General features: G+C 37.1%; 1 protein-coding gene across 1 annotated transcript; it reads left to right on the top strand.

Annotated features, from left to right (window-relative positions):
* Positions 1-14,048: 14,048 nt before the first annotated feature.
* On the top strand, positions 14,049-14,933 carry LOC129899831 (uncharacterized). Its single transcript, XM_055974842.1, has 2 exons — positions 14,049-14,647; positions 14,771-14,933. The coding sequence occupies exons 1-2, from the start codon at positions 14,049-14,051 to the stop codon at positions 14,931-14,933; spliced, it is 762 nt and encodes a 253-aa protein (XP_055830817.1).
* The last annotated feature ends 735 nt before the right edge of the window (positions 14,934-15,668 follow it).

Raw genomic sequence — 15,668 nt, 5'->3', positions numbered from 1 at the left:
TATGTGTCAACATAGGAGCCTTTGTAGATTTAGGCTAGTGGATTCACAAATAGCCCTAAAAGTTAAAGTTAAAAAAGTGAATGAAGTTGACGGAGTTCTACCCAACAAGTAGACTCTCCATGCCAATATAGGATTATGTTTGATTCCATGCCATAGATCTCATGGTTTTTAATATCGGTAATGGTCCTCATCCCACAAAATAAATGTTTCAAATGTTATTCACATGTGTGATTATACATGTATTGTACCATGTTTTATTCTACATTTATTTCCTAATGTTTTCTTATTGTTCATGCATACTCACATACTTAGTACATTCACAGTAATAACGCATACTATTTTGCATACATAATATCACTATGGAAGGACCAGCGTTGCTCCACATTCACCTCTTTGTCCCAAGTTTGATCCTTGAAGGCTACTACTTTGGTGAGTTCCCATGTTTTGAGAATAATATCCCTTTTAATTCTAGTTCATGTTATGTAAGGACTTTTGGATTCCTTTTTGATACTTGTTCCATTTATTATGAGAGTGAGCTAGAGACATGTCTTAGTCCCCGCCAAGTATCATAGTAGAGGTATGTTTATACATAGATGTATGATGTTCTGAAATCATTGGAGACTCTTATTCTATGTTATTTCCCTTTGTCCCATTATTCCTTTTATTTCCGCTTATTGTTTATATTATTACATATGAAAATATAAATGAATACTAAGAGTCTTGTTTGAGGTACCTCCGATTTCCTCATTCACCTTGTCACATCTAGGCCCTATACTTAGGTTGTGACAAATATGTTATCAGAGATCCAGGTTTTGAATGGTTCTAGAAGTCCAACATACTACATCGAATAAGGTATTATTCATGATTGTGAAGTACATCAAAACTATGAATGGGAGACTATGAGACATTTAGGAAAATTTTCACTTCTTTTAAATTTATATCGTCGCCTAGAGTGTCATAAGACTTCCTCTATCTAATGCATAATTTTGTTGTCTTCTATGTCATTCCTCCAAGAAGGGCAAGGACAAGAAAGTTTATTTTTGGTAGTTTGGTGTCAAAATAATGCAAGATGACCATGGTGGTCAAAGAGATGGACATCTCCCAAATCATGACATATGCAGAACAAATTGAAGAAGAGAAGTTGAGGGAATGGTCAAGAGGGTTCAAAAAGGTTAGAGTCGATTGTGGAGGGTTCAACATCAAAGTTCTGCTTATGGTGTTAGTGGAAGAGGCAATGTTGGCAATGAATTATGGGACAAGGTTCGACCAATACTCCTCCTCTGTGGTTCAACAAGGATAAGGGTACAAATCAAGTGGTACCAAGAGAGAATGTTGGTTCTCAAGTTTTCCCTACTTGCGAGAAGTGTGGAAGGACTCACAAAGGGGAGTGCTTAGCCAGCTCAATACATGCTTCAAGTGTGGCAAACCAGACCATCATGCTAGAAAGTGTAGAGGTGGTAGTGGTAGGCCTCAAGTACAAACTGCTTATAGTAACAAGCTCAAGGAGCTGGCCAACACACCAACCACTTTTATTCTTTGCATGGGAGACAAGTGGTTGAAAATGATCTCATAGAGATTGACATGATGGATTTTGATGTTATACTTGGGATGGATTGGTTTCATGCATCTTATGCTTTTATAGATTGTAGAACTCGTAGAGTCAAGTTTCAATTCCCAAATGAGTCTATTCTTGAATGGAAGGGTCCTGATTCGGTAGTTAAGGGTAGGTTCATATCTTGTCCTAAGGCACATAAGTTGATGGTTAAGGGTTGCATCTACAGATTTTGAGGGTTAGTGGTTGTAACTCAGAAAGTTCTTCTCTTGAGTCGTTTTCCGTGGTCAATAAGTTTCCCGATGACCTCCCCGGTGTTCCTCTTAAAAGGGAAGTTGATTTTGGTATCCATCTACTCTATGATACCCAACCTATCTCTATTTCTATATATCGAATTCCCACGACAGAATTAAAGGAGTTAGAGGAAAAATTGAAGGACTTGTTAGAGAAAGGATTCATAAGGCCAAGTATTTCACCACGGGGTGCTCCCGTGTTGTTTGTGAGAAAGAAGGATGGGTCACTTCGAATGTGCATAGATTACCGCCAATTGAACTAGGTGACCATTAAGAACAAGTAGGAAGTCATTTCTACAAGAACAATTTTTAGTCCGACTGTCATAACCTAAAGGTATGGGAGTATGACATTCCCAAGATGGTATTTTGAACAAGGTGACGTCACTATGAGTTGTTAGTGATGACATTTGGGTGGATGAATGCATAAAAAATGTTCATGGAGTTAATGAATAGGTTGTTCAAACCCTACCTTAATACATTCGAGGTGGTTTTCATTGATGACATCTTGATTTACTCTCGGCGTGAGGAAGAGAATAAGGACCATTTGAGGGTTGTGATTCAAACCTTGATGGATAGGCAATTGTTTGCAAAATTTAGTAAGTGTGAATTTTGGTTGAAAGATGTGGAATTTCTTGGTCATATAGTGTCCGGTGATGCGATCAAGGTTGATTCTAAGAAGACAGAAGTTGTCAAGAATTGGCCTAGACCTTTCTCTCATTCGGATAGTAGGAGCTTTTTGGGTCTAGATGGGTATTATAGAAGGTTAATTGTAGGTTTCTCTTCCATCTCATCTCCTATGATGAAGTTTACTCAAAACAAGGAAAAGATTCTATGGAAGGATTAGTGTGAAAGGAGTTTCCAAACATTGAAAGATCGACTTACCTCCGCTCCTATTTTGACTCTACCAAAAGACTTACAACGGTTCATAGTGTATTGTGATTCTTCAAGAGTTGGTTTGGGTTGTGTTTCAGTGCAAAACGGCAACTTTATAGCCTATGCTTCAAGTCAATTGAAGTTACATGAGTATAACTACCAAACCCATGATCTTGAGTTAGCAACCATTATATTTGCCCTAAAGATTTGGTAGCACTACCTCTACGGGGTACATGTGGATGTGTTCACTGATTACAAAAGTCTCCAATATGTTTACTCAAAAGGACCTCAATCTAAGGAAAGAAGGTGGCTTGAACTACTCAAGGACTATGACATAATTGTACATTATCATCCGGGTATGGCCAATATGGTTGCCAATGCACTTAGTAGAGTGTGTGGGGGGAGTGCGGCTCATGTTAATGAAGGGAAGAGAGAGTTGGTAAAGGATGTTCACCAATTGGATAGTTTAAGGGTGAAGTTTAATGGTTCTTATGATGGTGGTGCGTCTGTTCATAATGGGTCTAAATCATCTTTGGTGGCGGACATTAAGTCAAAAAAAGACCTTGACCTGACATTGGTGGAGCTAAATAATTTGGTGAAACAAAAGAAATTAGAGGTCTTTTCAAAGGGAGGAGATGGGGTACTTTTCTACCAAGTATGGTTGTGTGTTCTGGATAAGGATGACCTAAGGAGTTTGATCTTTAAATAGGCTCACAACTCTTTATACTGTATTTATCTTAATTCAACTAAATTGTACCGTGACATGAACGATCTTTATTGGTGGGGTGGAATGAAAAAGAATATAGCAAGGTTCGTGACCGAATGTAGGAATTACCAACAAGTTAAGGCCGACTATCAAAGGCCAGGTGGCCTAGCACAAAACATTGAAATCACTACTTTGAAGTGGGAGGATGTGAACATGGATTTTGTAGTGGGTTTGCCTCTTACTCGGAAACATCATGATTCGATTTGGATGATTGTTAACAGAATGAAGAAGTCGTCTCACTTCCTACCGGTCAAGACATCTTATAGTATCAGGATTATAGTCAAGAATGACTTACCCAAAGTAATCAGAATCTCCTATTTAATTTCACAATCAAGAATGACAAAATTTGATGGAAAAATAAAATTTTCAATCTTCACCAATATGTCATAAAGAATCCCAATAATCCTTTTGTCTCTCTTCCATAAGAAATCTCATCGTGGTTGTCTTTTGCACGCCTAACCCATGCTTTTTACAAATTTCAAATGGCATTAGATTTATACTTTCTCCAAAATCACATAAAGCCTTTGCAAATTGGTACATACCAATCATTTTTGGAATTGTAACTGCAGTCGAATCTTTCTTTACAACCATATTACTTGACATGATGGCACTACAATGGTGTGAAATTTCAACAGTGTCAAACTCCATACTTTTCTTATTTTTCACTAATTCCTTAATAAATATAGCGTATCTGGGTATTTAAAGCAAAGCATCAACCGATGGAATATTCACATATAGGTTTTTGAACATAGATAAGAACTTTTTGAATTTCACATTCTCTTTCTTCTTTTTCAATATTTGAGGAAAGGTAGGGAAAACTTTCAATGGAAACTTCAAATTCAATGGTGTATCCACATCCACCACACTTGCCTCTTTATCATTCCCAAGACTCACATTTTTAACTTCAACTTCACCACAATTGGATCTTAATCTTCCCTTCTTCAGAAATTTCCTCATCATCGGTCACTTTTGCTTTGCCTTTACTTTCAGTTAAAACATCATATTTTATTACTTCACTCCCTACCGTTCTACCACTTCTTGTCACTACAGCCATACAAAGAGCATTATTATTCTTCGGGTTCACAATGGTATCACTTGGGAACCCTCATTTTTGCCTAGGATTTAAATGGGCTAAAATTTGCCCCATTTGAGTTTCAATTTGTTTTATAGAAATAGAATAAGAAGTGATGGTTTTACTCAACAAAGATAAATCAATCTTCATTTCCTTGAAAATTATATTGGACCATTCTACTTTGTTAAGAATGTATCATGACCAAAACTAGGCCCTAAGTGTGAGACAGTGATTAGAATCCCAAGAGACTCTTAGCATACATAGCATAATATTCAAGCATGAAATACAACATAAACGTAAAATTCGAAAATAGTCTCAACATAGAAATCTTAAAATGAAGAGAATTTGACCATAATAGTCAACATAAAAGAAACGTACCTTTTATAGTGTAGACATGCCTCTACTACTTTAGATGAGGCATAGGACAAACTCCTAGCTCACCAAATATAATGAAAGAACATAAGTCTTAAATAAAAGAAAAGGACATTATGGGTTCACCCTTAGAATATGAGGACTCACCAAAACAACCTAACTCTGAGTGGAATCCGAACTAACCACGAGGATAGGCAAGAGCATTCTGACCTATATTATGAACAATATAGGAAAAAGTATGTGTCACTACATAAAATGTATTAAGTATGGAAAATATGCATTGCATGTCGTAAATAATGATAATGCAATGACTAAGATAAAAATAGTTAAAAACCTTTAAAACGTCAAGTGAAAAATGTAATACATGGTCAATACAAACTTGTAAGAAAATCATAAGTTAAATGCAACATAGTGAGAGGCTCAAAAGTCATGGTGAGAGTCATAAGTCTTTGTGCGAGATACAATTAACCGACATAAACCATGTGAGCTATACTAGGGAGTTTGGTGTTTTCCTCACACACTCAAAAGGGAGGGTCCAAACTTACCAAGGTAAGAACCGTAACATTGACTAGGTGGATCCACTAAGAAACTTAAGGAATCAATCATACACTAATGGGTGACCCTTTGTAATGAATCAAGCCTCTAGTAACATGTGATCCTTTCTCCTATAGTGGATCGTAGTTACGGGATAATGGGATTACTTTTAAAGAACTCCTATCATGACCAGATTTCTCAGGCTGTAATGACACTTGCTAACACCCCCTAGTAGGTAATCCTAACCCTTAACCCTTAGCCCAGAACCATAGGGAATAGGCTATAAAGCAAAAGATGAATAGATAAAGTGGAAAATGAATAATAATAAGGAGAGGGAGAACAACTGCAATAAAACACAACTAACTACCCCAAGACCTGGCATCGGTCGGTAATCAAGCATCTAAATCAAATACAAATACAAGGCTTTTAAAATACAAAATAAGTACAGACAGTCTTCGAAAGCAAGTTGTTACACCCCGCACTCTTGAGCTCAGAACGTCTTCTTAATTTCCTTAGACACTATCATGTGAGCCGGATAAGCTACGACACTATCAAACAACTCTAAGAAAAGAAGATTGTGATACCTCGCGAGAAGGGAGGTCGGAGATAGAGTCATAAGAATTCGGAAATAGTTGGAGGCTAAGAAATGAGTCGTAGGACTCGATTTACCTACGCAAGACACTAAGTTAAGAGTCTTATACACTTAAGTTGCTTAAGGATATACCAAGCTTACGTAGTGCGGATTACATGAGCTCTTAAAGTAAGACGAGATTACGAACCCGCGAGGAAGGGAAAAAGATGACGCGTGGCAGCCAATGGAGGAGCGACACGTGGCAGCACCTCAAGCAAGCAGGTGATGCACCTACTTAGAGTCAAGTAGGTGATGCAGCTGCTTGGGGGAGGTGGGCCCCACTGCCACGTGGCAGCCCCACCCTTCTTGCATGGACACGGTGGCCCAATAGGGGCTGGACACGTGTCCCTCTTAGGGGCTGACACGTGTCACCCCTTGGGACCACCTATATAAGTTTATATGTATCCAAAAAGCTTCAGTTCATTGAAAAATTTCCAGCAGCAACGTGAGAAAACAGACCCTAAGAGCTAAGGAGAAAATTTCGACGGCTTGGGAGAAAAAAATAGGTAAGTCCCGTTTTCGTTCCGTAAATTAATTAATTAGCGTATACTACGATGATATGGAAGTATTAGTAGTACAAAATTAGGATTTGGTGCAGCAAAAATCGGACAGCAAGCTGCCACGATGTTACAGCATGCTGAAAATATTTCCGAGGCGCGATTTTGGCGAGTTCTAGCCAATTTCGGGAAAGGTAAGTTCTTACCCTCTAATTTGAAGTTTATAATGTTAAATTATGGTGTATTACACACCTTAGGACCTGCTGGAAGTTGGGGAAAAGGTTTGAAAAGTTCGGCATTCGAAATAAACGAATTTAGAATCGCTATAGTTAAGTTGTTGTCGAAATAAGGTGTTGTACGCGTAGGGGCTGCTGCTGGTTGTGTTGTGGCGTGTTGCAGGGTCTAAAAGTTATCTAAATGAGGTGTGGGAGCTGCTGGTTGCAGCCACATGACCCTCCGCTTTGCAATTAAAGAATTCGCGAAAGAAAGATTAAAAACTCTAGTTTTGGTATCTTAGTTTCAAGTGAATTGTTGGGGGTTTATATTGTATAATTTTGGTCGTAATATGTATATGTATGGTCTGCTGGTTGCATTGTTGGTTGGCTGCAGGTTCTAAGTACATGGTTGGGAATTCGGATAGGGCACATTATAGGGGAGGTGCTGCCCAATTTTCGTTAACGCCTTAACAAACTAAACAACTAATCGAGGAAATGACTAAGGGAATAGATTCCATTACCACTAGGGTGTAACCTAAGATGCTGGAAAATTAAGAAGAGTTGATATGCATATTACTCTCCTGTTTAATAGGTTCAAAGGATGACGAGGCGAACAGGATAAAGAGAAGTCCATACAAGGTATGTGAAGCTTTCCTTTGGCGTGTTTTTGGAATAGATATGTAGAACTATTCTTCTTTTCTTTTGGCATGTCTTAGATATAAGTTATGAATGATATGTATACGATATTTGGGATTTAATCCATTCGTAAATCCTTGAGTATGAGTCGATACTCTTGTTTACTTCTTGATATTAGAACTCCTATAATAGCTGAGTCATTTCCTTTTAGTCTTCTATGTGATGAAAATTAATATATGTAAAGCCTATTTCTTCTTTCCTTTGGAATGGCTTAACTTTAAGTGAAATGGTATATGATATAGGTTTAGAGGTAATTCCATTTATGAGCTCTGATTGTAACTCGTGACTTGTAGTCACTCCTGAACATCAAGAGTCTGAAAGTAGTCAAACTACTATTCTCGAGCCTGCTATATAATGAATAGTAAGTAGAGGTACTAGCTCCTCTATTTAGAGGCTCTGAAATGATAAATGCCGTTGATTGCATGAGTTGAGTCTTTGACTAGATAAATTGTGTTTCTGATTGCATAGACTATATTTCTGATTGCATGAATTATGTGGCATTATTTTGATGCATGTTTGTGATCCCTGAAGCCCCAACTGATATAAGCCCTAATGACATCTAAAGGGATACCTCAGATAATTACTCCCCCAGTCTTCAGGTGACGGTTCACTTGACTGTTTCATCGAGTCTTAGATAATGACTTAGTTGCATATGGTTTCTCACTACTCTACTCGTGCATACTGTAACCCATCCTTCCTCGAGTCCCACGATGGGCCGGGATATGTTATCGTGCACAGTGTTACTACTTCTTTCACCGCGTCCCGGGCCGGATGTGTATAGTTCCACGCACGAGGAGACGATGCCGTACGTGAGGTGTGATATATGTTATATGTTATGACGATACGATTATTCACCGAGTCCCGGGCCGGCTGTAATATGATAGTATATGTGGTGAAATAAGGAAGGAACACCGAGTCCCTCCTTAGAGGGCCGGGTATATATGTATATTATGATGGTACGCTATAGACGTACACCACTCCATTCACCGAGTCCCTCACTAAAGGGCCGGATACTTTATGTAGGCATGCATATGAGATTAAAGCAATACATTGTGACCCTGAGCCCCGCAGTGAACCGGGTGTGATACGATGATATACATGATAAGATGATACCGTATACGATGGTATGATACCGTATACGATGATATGATGAAATGAAATGCATTATGATATGATGATATGTGATTATGAAGAAGTGATTATAACACCGAGTTCACTAGAGGGCCGGGCATAGCATATGATGATGTGTATGATTTATGTGTCCTAAGGTGCAGGTACAGTAATTTATTTAGTTATTATACTTGTCCCCTGCATCCCTATTTCAGTTATGATCTCAGTTACGATGTGTTATGCTTTACATACTCAGTACATATATCGTACTGACCCCCTTTTTCTCGGGGGGCTGCGTTTCATGCCCGCAGGTACAGATGTTTATTCTGGAGATTCATCAGCATAGGAGTTCCTCTCAGCTGTGTCGAAAGTGCTTCACTGTTCTGGAGCCTAAATTTTGATGCTAGTCACTTAATGTATATATTTGTACATTCAGGGGTACGGCGGGGGCCTTGTTCCGCCATATGTTGTTGTTACTATTCTTAGAGGTCTGTAGACATATGTATATGTGGGTTGTTTGTGAGTTAGTTTCGATGTTGCCTATTCGATATGTTGTGAATGTTCTTGTTATAGCAGCCTTATCGGTTCGCGTGCCCTTTCATGATATGATACAAATGAAAGAGGCTATATGTACATGAAAAAGTTTTAACTCATTGGTTTTTTTTTGTGAGTAGTATCACCTTGTTCATAGTTCAATATGACTACAACTGATAGGTAGGTATACGGGGGTCCAGATCGGACCCCAGTCGCGGCCTACGGGGTTGGGTCGTGACACAAGTGAATACTAATCCTAATCTGTCATGGATGGAAATCGATAACTCCGAATGCCAAGAGCTCACCAAATCTCCAACCCAAGAGCTTCTCCGCACCATTCCAAATCAACAGTAAAAACTCATACTATGATCTGCAGGGGAAGAATTGTAGTATGACTTTCCAAATTAATGGTACTTAGTAGGCATAGGACAACTGAGCTCCATAGATAAAGAAAGTATACATAGCATATAATCAGTTAAATACTACACAAGTAACTAATAAAGAAAGTTATCACCACAATGACAGGAAATAAGATAAAGAGACGAGAACATGCAGCTAAAGGAGAAGAGTCAAAGAACGCACCTAAAATGCAATCGAACAACCTATTAACAGTAAGAAGTCATCATAGGAGTATACTAAATGAGAATATGGTGCTACCAGGCAACGCTAACCACGTAATTACCTAGGAACTAATCTAACAAAACCTAACTGAAAGTATCAAGCACAATCCAACTCAAATACCACGTAAACAACCTACAAATATGATAAGAGAGAAGAACATGTCTAATCAGAATATTACCGACCGGACGCCCATACCCCCAGAAAGTACAATGATGTAATGCCAAAATAAATATTTTTAGTCATTATTTACCTCATATTTAGTCTTTTTTATTTGTCCTTTTGAGCATATATTTTATGGATTGTGCTAAATTATGTATTTTATTTTTTGGATTAATCTGACATAAAAATGAATAAATTTGGTGCGAAAACGAATTAAATATGTAAGATTGAAAAAGGAAATCAAGCACGAAGCTTAATGGAAGGATTGTAATATAATATTAATATTTATATATAAGAAGTTAAACTCCAAATTGTAATTCAAATTGCAATAGACATTGCCAAGTGGAAGCATGTAAATGGAGCATTTAGGGTTGAAGGCGTCGCAACACAGTAACAGCATATGTGCACTAGCACAGTCCAATTTCCTTCAAGTTTTGATTTTACAATTAGTTTTGGACTCGGTTATTTTATTTATGATTTTTTCTTACAACTATAAACTTTTGACTTAGGGTTCTTTTCTTCTTCTTCATTTCTTAAAACATTAGTAAATAAAGACCCTTGGTCTGGGGCTGCAGCTACGAAAGATTGTTCAACATTAATTTTATGGATAAAGTTTGCTATCGTTTTTATTACTCCTATATTATTGCTTCTACTATTTTAATGCTTGATCACCATTAAAATAAATTTGTTGTCCACCTAGAATTCGAGAGACGGAAATGAGATAGAACACTAGAATATAGGGAACATGTTTGTTCTAGAATTGCCTAGGATAATTTGTGTATAGGATCCCCGTGACACATACCTATACACCATGTTTGGTTACTAGACAAGATGATAGGATTAATGCATCTTTGTTGATTTATGCTTATCCCCGCTAAATGATGTAGTTAAGCTGTAAACAAAGGTAGGCAATTAGAGGTCGAGAGATCATGATTGTAAAATTAACCCTGTACATCAGTAATTTGATATCTAAAATCCATGAAAGAGATAAGAAACATGAACTTTTAGTATGCTACAGCCCTGGATTTTTCCAATAATATTGTAAGTTTACTTTATTATTTAATTCTTACAATTTATAGTATAAATTTATTAATAGTATTGTTTTTATTTGGATTAAATAAAAAAATTAGATTAATATAATTTAGCAAAAATAGTTAATTGACAAGTCCATATGGATTCGACAATCTATTTCTAAAAAAAGCTCATGTATTACATGTGAGATCGCTTGCACTTGCGTGTGCTTTGGTAGCTGTAACACCTCAATTTTCTTTTTATATTTTTTTAAAGGATTGTCATGTGATCCATGTTATTTATGAAGTTCTATGTGAGTAGCGATGGTTAGAAATAGGTCTAGAGGGATTTGGAAGAAGTTGAAGGCCAAATAATGAGTCGTGGTAATCAACCTACTTGCGTAAGCTAGCGACTTAGATGTCTTACATAACAAAGCTACTTGAGTATATGTAGAGATTAAGTAGCAAGGATTTCATAGGTTCTTAAAGTGAGACGAGATTTCGAACCCACGAAAGAGGAATGAGTAGGTGATGCACCTACTTGGACAAAGTAGGTGACGTACCTACTTGGACTAAGTAGGTGACGCACCTGCTTGGGTGGACCCCACCCCACCACATGGCAGCCATGGGGGGGATGCATGGAATGAGGGGGCGACCTAAGAGCTGGACACGTGTCACCCTTAGGGGCTGACATGTGTCACTTTCAAGGGAGAAGTATATAACCAACTAATGACTAAGGGTTCTCATTTATTCATCTTTTACACTTAGAAACTTAGAGAAAATTTGTGAAAAATGAAGAAAAGGAGGAGATTAACATGCACACCACATATTTTAGCTAACTTGAGAGACCCACTTGTTAAGGTAAGATTGAAGTTCTTTTTTTGTTAGCAAACCCATTTTTGGATGGGACTGTCGTTAGTTATATTAGTATAACTCCTTGTGTAAAGCTTTGCTTCGAGTGATTCAAGATTTTTTAGAAATATATTTAATTGGGGTATCACTTTCATTTAGGCTCTAAAACCCAATTTTTCTTTTATCCACTCAAAAACGGGTGATGAGGTATTGAGGAGGTGCTGCCCAGATTTTATTTTAGAAATTCTACATAGACTGCTGTTGGTATGTTGAGCATATCTTTCTGTACAAAATTGTTGTAGGGTGATTCAAAATTTTATGCAACCCTAAGACACATGTCTATAACTTTCATTCAGGCCATAAACCCTACTTCCCCATTTACCCCTTCAAAACTGAGCAACAATACAAGACAATAGGTTGTCCAGAACTCTTAATTTTACAGTTTGGGCTGATTTTTATTGATTTCATATTTAGTTTCGATATGATGAGACTTCTAAAATTAAGTAGATATTTGATTGTGTATTTAAGGTATATATGCTCTTATACAAGCTAAGGGGAATTGTTTGATGAAGTGGAGTTTATGAATTGAACTGATCGAGTTGTGGTTGAACTTGTTATGTGCTAAAATGCCAAGGTTCGTGTATAAACTTGAACTTGGAATATTTTACTTTCCAAAATTTGAAATATCTTGATGGGTTGTTATCTTACTCTGTCTTATTTCGTGGTATGATTATAATCTCAAGTATTGCAAAACTTTTGCTAAATCTCCCACTTGTACGAATTGGTTGATTATTTTGCATCCTTGTATGGACTTTATCCTTCTTGTTATGGTGACTTGTCCTCGATATTGGCATGCCTCTCAATTCGGATCTTGCCCATCTTGACTTTGGATTTATATTTTGTTTTGACAATGGATTTTCATCTATTTTTTAGTACGAGTGGAAAGACACTTTCAACATGGTTCTTGATTCTCTTGATATTAGGTGATGACCCTTCTTGATATGGGCTTCAGTCCTTCTTAATTTTAGGGATTTGGTACGTCTTGGTACTGATTGTGCTTAGTGTGAACGCATGACGTACATATTGGGCGAAATTGATTATTTGACAACTCTTTTGAATTGAATTATAAGCTTTCTTGATACTTGAGCCTTTGAATATTAATATTGATATTTTGAAACTCTTGAAGGTTTGTATTCGATACTTTGATATACATGTTCACTTGGGCTTACTTTTACCTTATTGAGCTACCTGCGATGAACAAGGGAATTAAAGAGTTTAATGGCTCCAAGCCCAAAGTTTATACACCACTAAGCTTTATGCTTAGCGATAGTTATTTTCTATCGTAGGTAATGTGCGGAACGAGATGTGAAGATGGACATTTGGAGTATATATTTGGATCCCTTGTGAATATCATGTTTGCATATGCATCTAGTATTGTAAATATTTTGGGGACTTGTACAGGATACATGTGGGACTTATGTATGAAATTTGGAAAGCTTGTGAAAACAAAACCAGATACTTGTAACTTGAACAGTGTGACTAGTTTTACTATTTTTGAAGTGTGCTTTTAACTCAAATCAAGCCATGTGGTGTATTTATACTTTGACTTATCATTATGCACAAAGGAATATAATAGTTTTATGATAATTACTAGTTTGAGTTTTGTATATTTTATGGACCCGCAATGGTGTTGAATTGGAAATGATATTTCAAAACAAGTTTTCTAAATGTGTTGACTATTTGAGATTATAAAAAAAACTATCTTTTGCTTCATAAGTGGCATCCTCCCAAAGAGGATGATACAAGTGTTGGTATCAGAGCCTAGGTTTATGGTTATAGGAATTTTTTTGTGACTTGTTGGTATACTGTTTGTTTTTGTTACATGTTGATTTTGTATATAGTGAATATGCATCATGTACATGTCCCTAATGCAATGCGATCTTTCCTTATGAAGGAATCAAGTCGTGTTATCTTCTACTTTCAATAGACTTATGGAAGCCGCTCGTGAGGGTTTAAATACCTCTAATGCCCAACTTCACCTACAAGAAGAGGTTGGAGAATATTTTTCTGATTCTAAACCCCATAGTACAAGTGGATCTGAATCTGAAAGTAATCAGGGTATGAGAGTTGAGCCACACCCTTAAATAAGTTATAGTACCCCCGCTGTTGATCACCCTTTTCAACAAATGGCCAATTTCTTTCATCACATGGCTAGAAAAGTGCCTCAGCTTGATTAAATGAACTTTGAGAAAATGAGAAAAATGGGTGGAGTTGAGTTTGAAGGCACTGTTGACCCTACAAATGCTGAGCAGTGGTTGGAATGGATTGAAAGAGTGTTCGAGCAGTTAGAGAATTCTGATGCTGCCAAATTTAAGTATGTTGTCTCACTATTACAAAAAGATGCATATGATTGGTGGATAAGTGTACCAAATGCTAGAGCAAAACCTCTTGTTCTTACTTGGAATGATTTTGTGAAAGAATTTCATAAGAAGTATGTCTCACCTACTTATCATGATGCAAAGAAAAAGGAGTTCTTAAATTTAGAGCAAGGGAGTATGTCTATCACTGAATATCAGCAGAAGTTTCTCAGGGTGTCTGGCTATGATGGGGATATTATTAATAATGAAAAAGATAATTGCATGCGATTCGAAGACGGTTTGAATGATTCTATCAGAAAATTTATAGTGGTCCTACAACATGAAAACTTTTGTAAATTAGTTTCATCTGCTCTTACTTGGGAAAGAATCGACAAGGAACAAGCTGGTAGAAATGAACACAAGTTCAGGAAAGCTTATGTATATTTAGGAGGTCCATTAAAAAGAGGGAGGTTTGACAGTTCCAAAGCTAATACATTTTGCAAGTTAGCCCAACATAAACAAAATATATCAAGTTACTCTACTTCCAGCACTCCAAGCTATAGCTAAGGCAAGACTCGTATACCCACTTGTGCACAATGTGGAAAGAATCATTTTGGTACTTGTAGAAAAGCTTCTGGCACTTGTTTTAATTGTAAGATCTTTGATCATAAAGTGAGGGATTGTCCTAATCCTTACCCTACTTCTGCTCCGCATACAGAAGGCTCGATTCAAAAACCTGTTACCACTCCCTCTCAAGGGAATAGAGGTGCAAGATCTAGAAATACATAAGCAACAGGTGTAGGTACAGCCAATCCAACTAGTGGGTCAAGAGCTATATCACCAGCTTATGCGATGAGACAGAGGGATGAACAAGATGAACAAGATGAAGCAGATGTGGTTATTGGTAAATTTCACTCATTAAACTTATGTGTTGTTACATTATTTGATCCTAGTTCTACACATTCTTATGTTTGCTCATCATTGGCTTTTTCTAAAAATGTGAAATCTGTGAGATGATTGTGGGGTTCTTGTCCAAAGTCCTTTGGGTCAACAAGTTATTTGCGATCAATTCTATCAAGGTTGTCCCTTGGTGATTCAAAATCTAGTCTTCTCTGCTGATTTAATTAAAATACCTTTCCAAGACTATGATGTCATTATCGGTATGGATTGGCTTTATAGATACCATGTGGTAGTTGAATGTAGGTCAAAGCATGTGACCTTTAAAGCTCCTTCACCTTCACACATCATTGTTCAAGGTAAAAGATCATTCACATCTAATATCATCTCCACGGTTGTGGAAAGGAAGATGGTTAGATGAGGTTGCTTATCTTGCTCATATACCCATGGTGTATGAATTTCCTGATGTATTCCCTGAAAATCTTTCCGAACTACCCCAGGAAAGGGACGTTGAATTTCTTATAGAGGTTTTCCTAAAATTACTCCTATCTTTATGACGCCTTATCAAATTGCTTTAGTAGAACTGAAAGAGTTGAAAAATCAATTGCAAGAACTCCTTGAGAAAGG

This window comes from Solanum dulcamara, chromosome 8, assembly GCF_947179165.1.
Source record: "Solanum dulcamara chromosome 8, daSolDulc1.2, whole genome shotgun sequence".
In the NCBI taxonomy this organism is placed as follows: domain Eukaryota; kingdom Viridiplantae; phylum Streptophyta; class Magnoliopsida; order Solanales; family Solanaceae; genus Solanum; species Solanum dulcamara.
This window is presented reverse-complemented; position numbering and strand designations above follow the sequence as displayed.

Excerpts from the sequence above, each read along its gene's own strand:
- LOC129899831 (XM_055974842.1), top strand. The coding sequence starts at position 14,049 with ATGGGTGGAGTTGAGTTTGAAGGCACTGTTGACCCTACAAATGCTGAG. Across the intron at positions 14,648-14,770 it reads AAAGCTAATACATTTTGCAA|AAAAGCTTCTGGCACTTGTT; the intron begins GTTAGCCCAACA and ends TGGTACTTGTAG.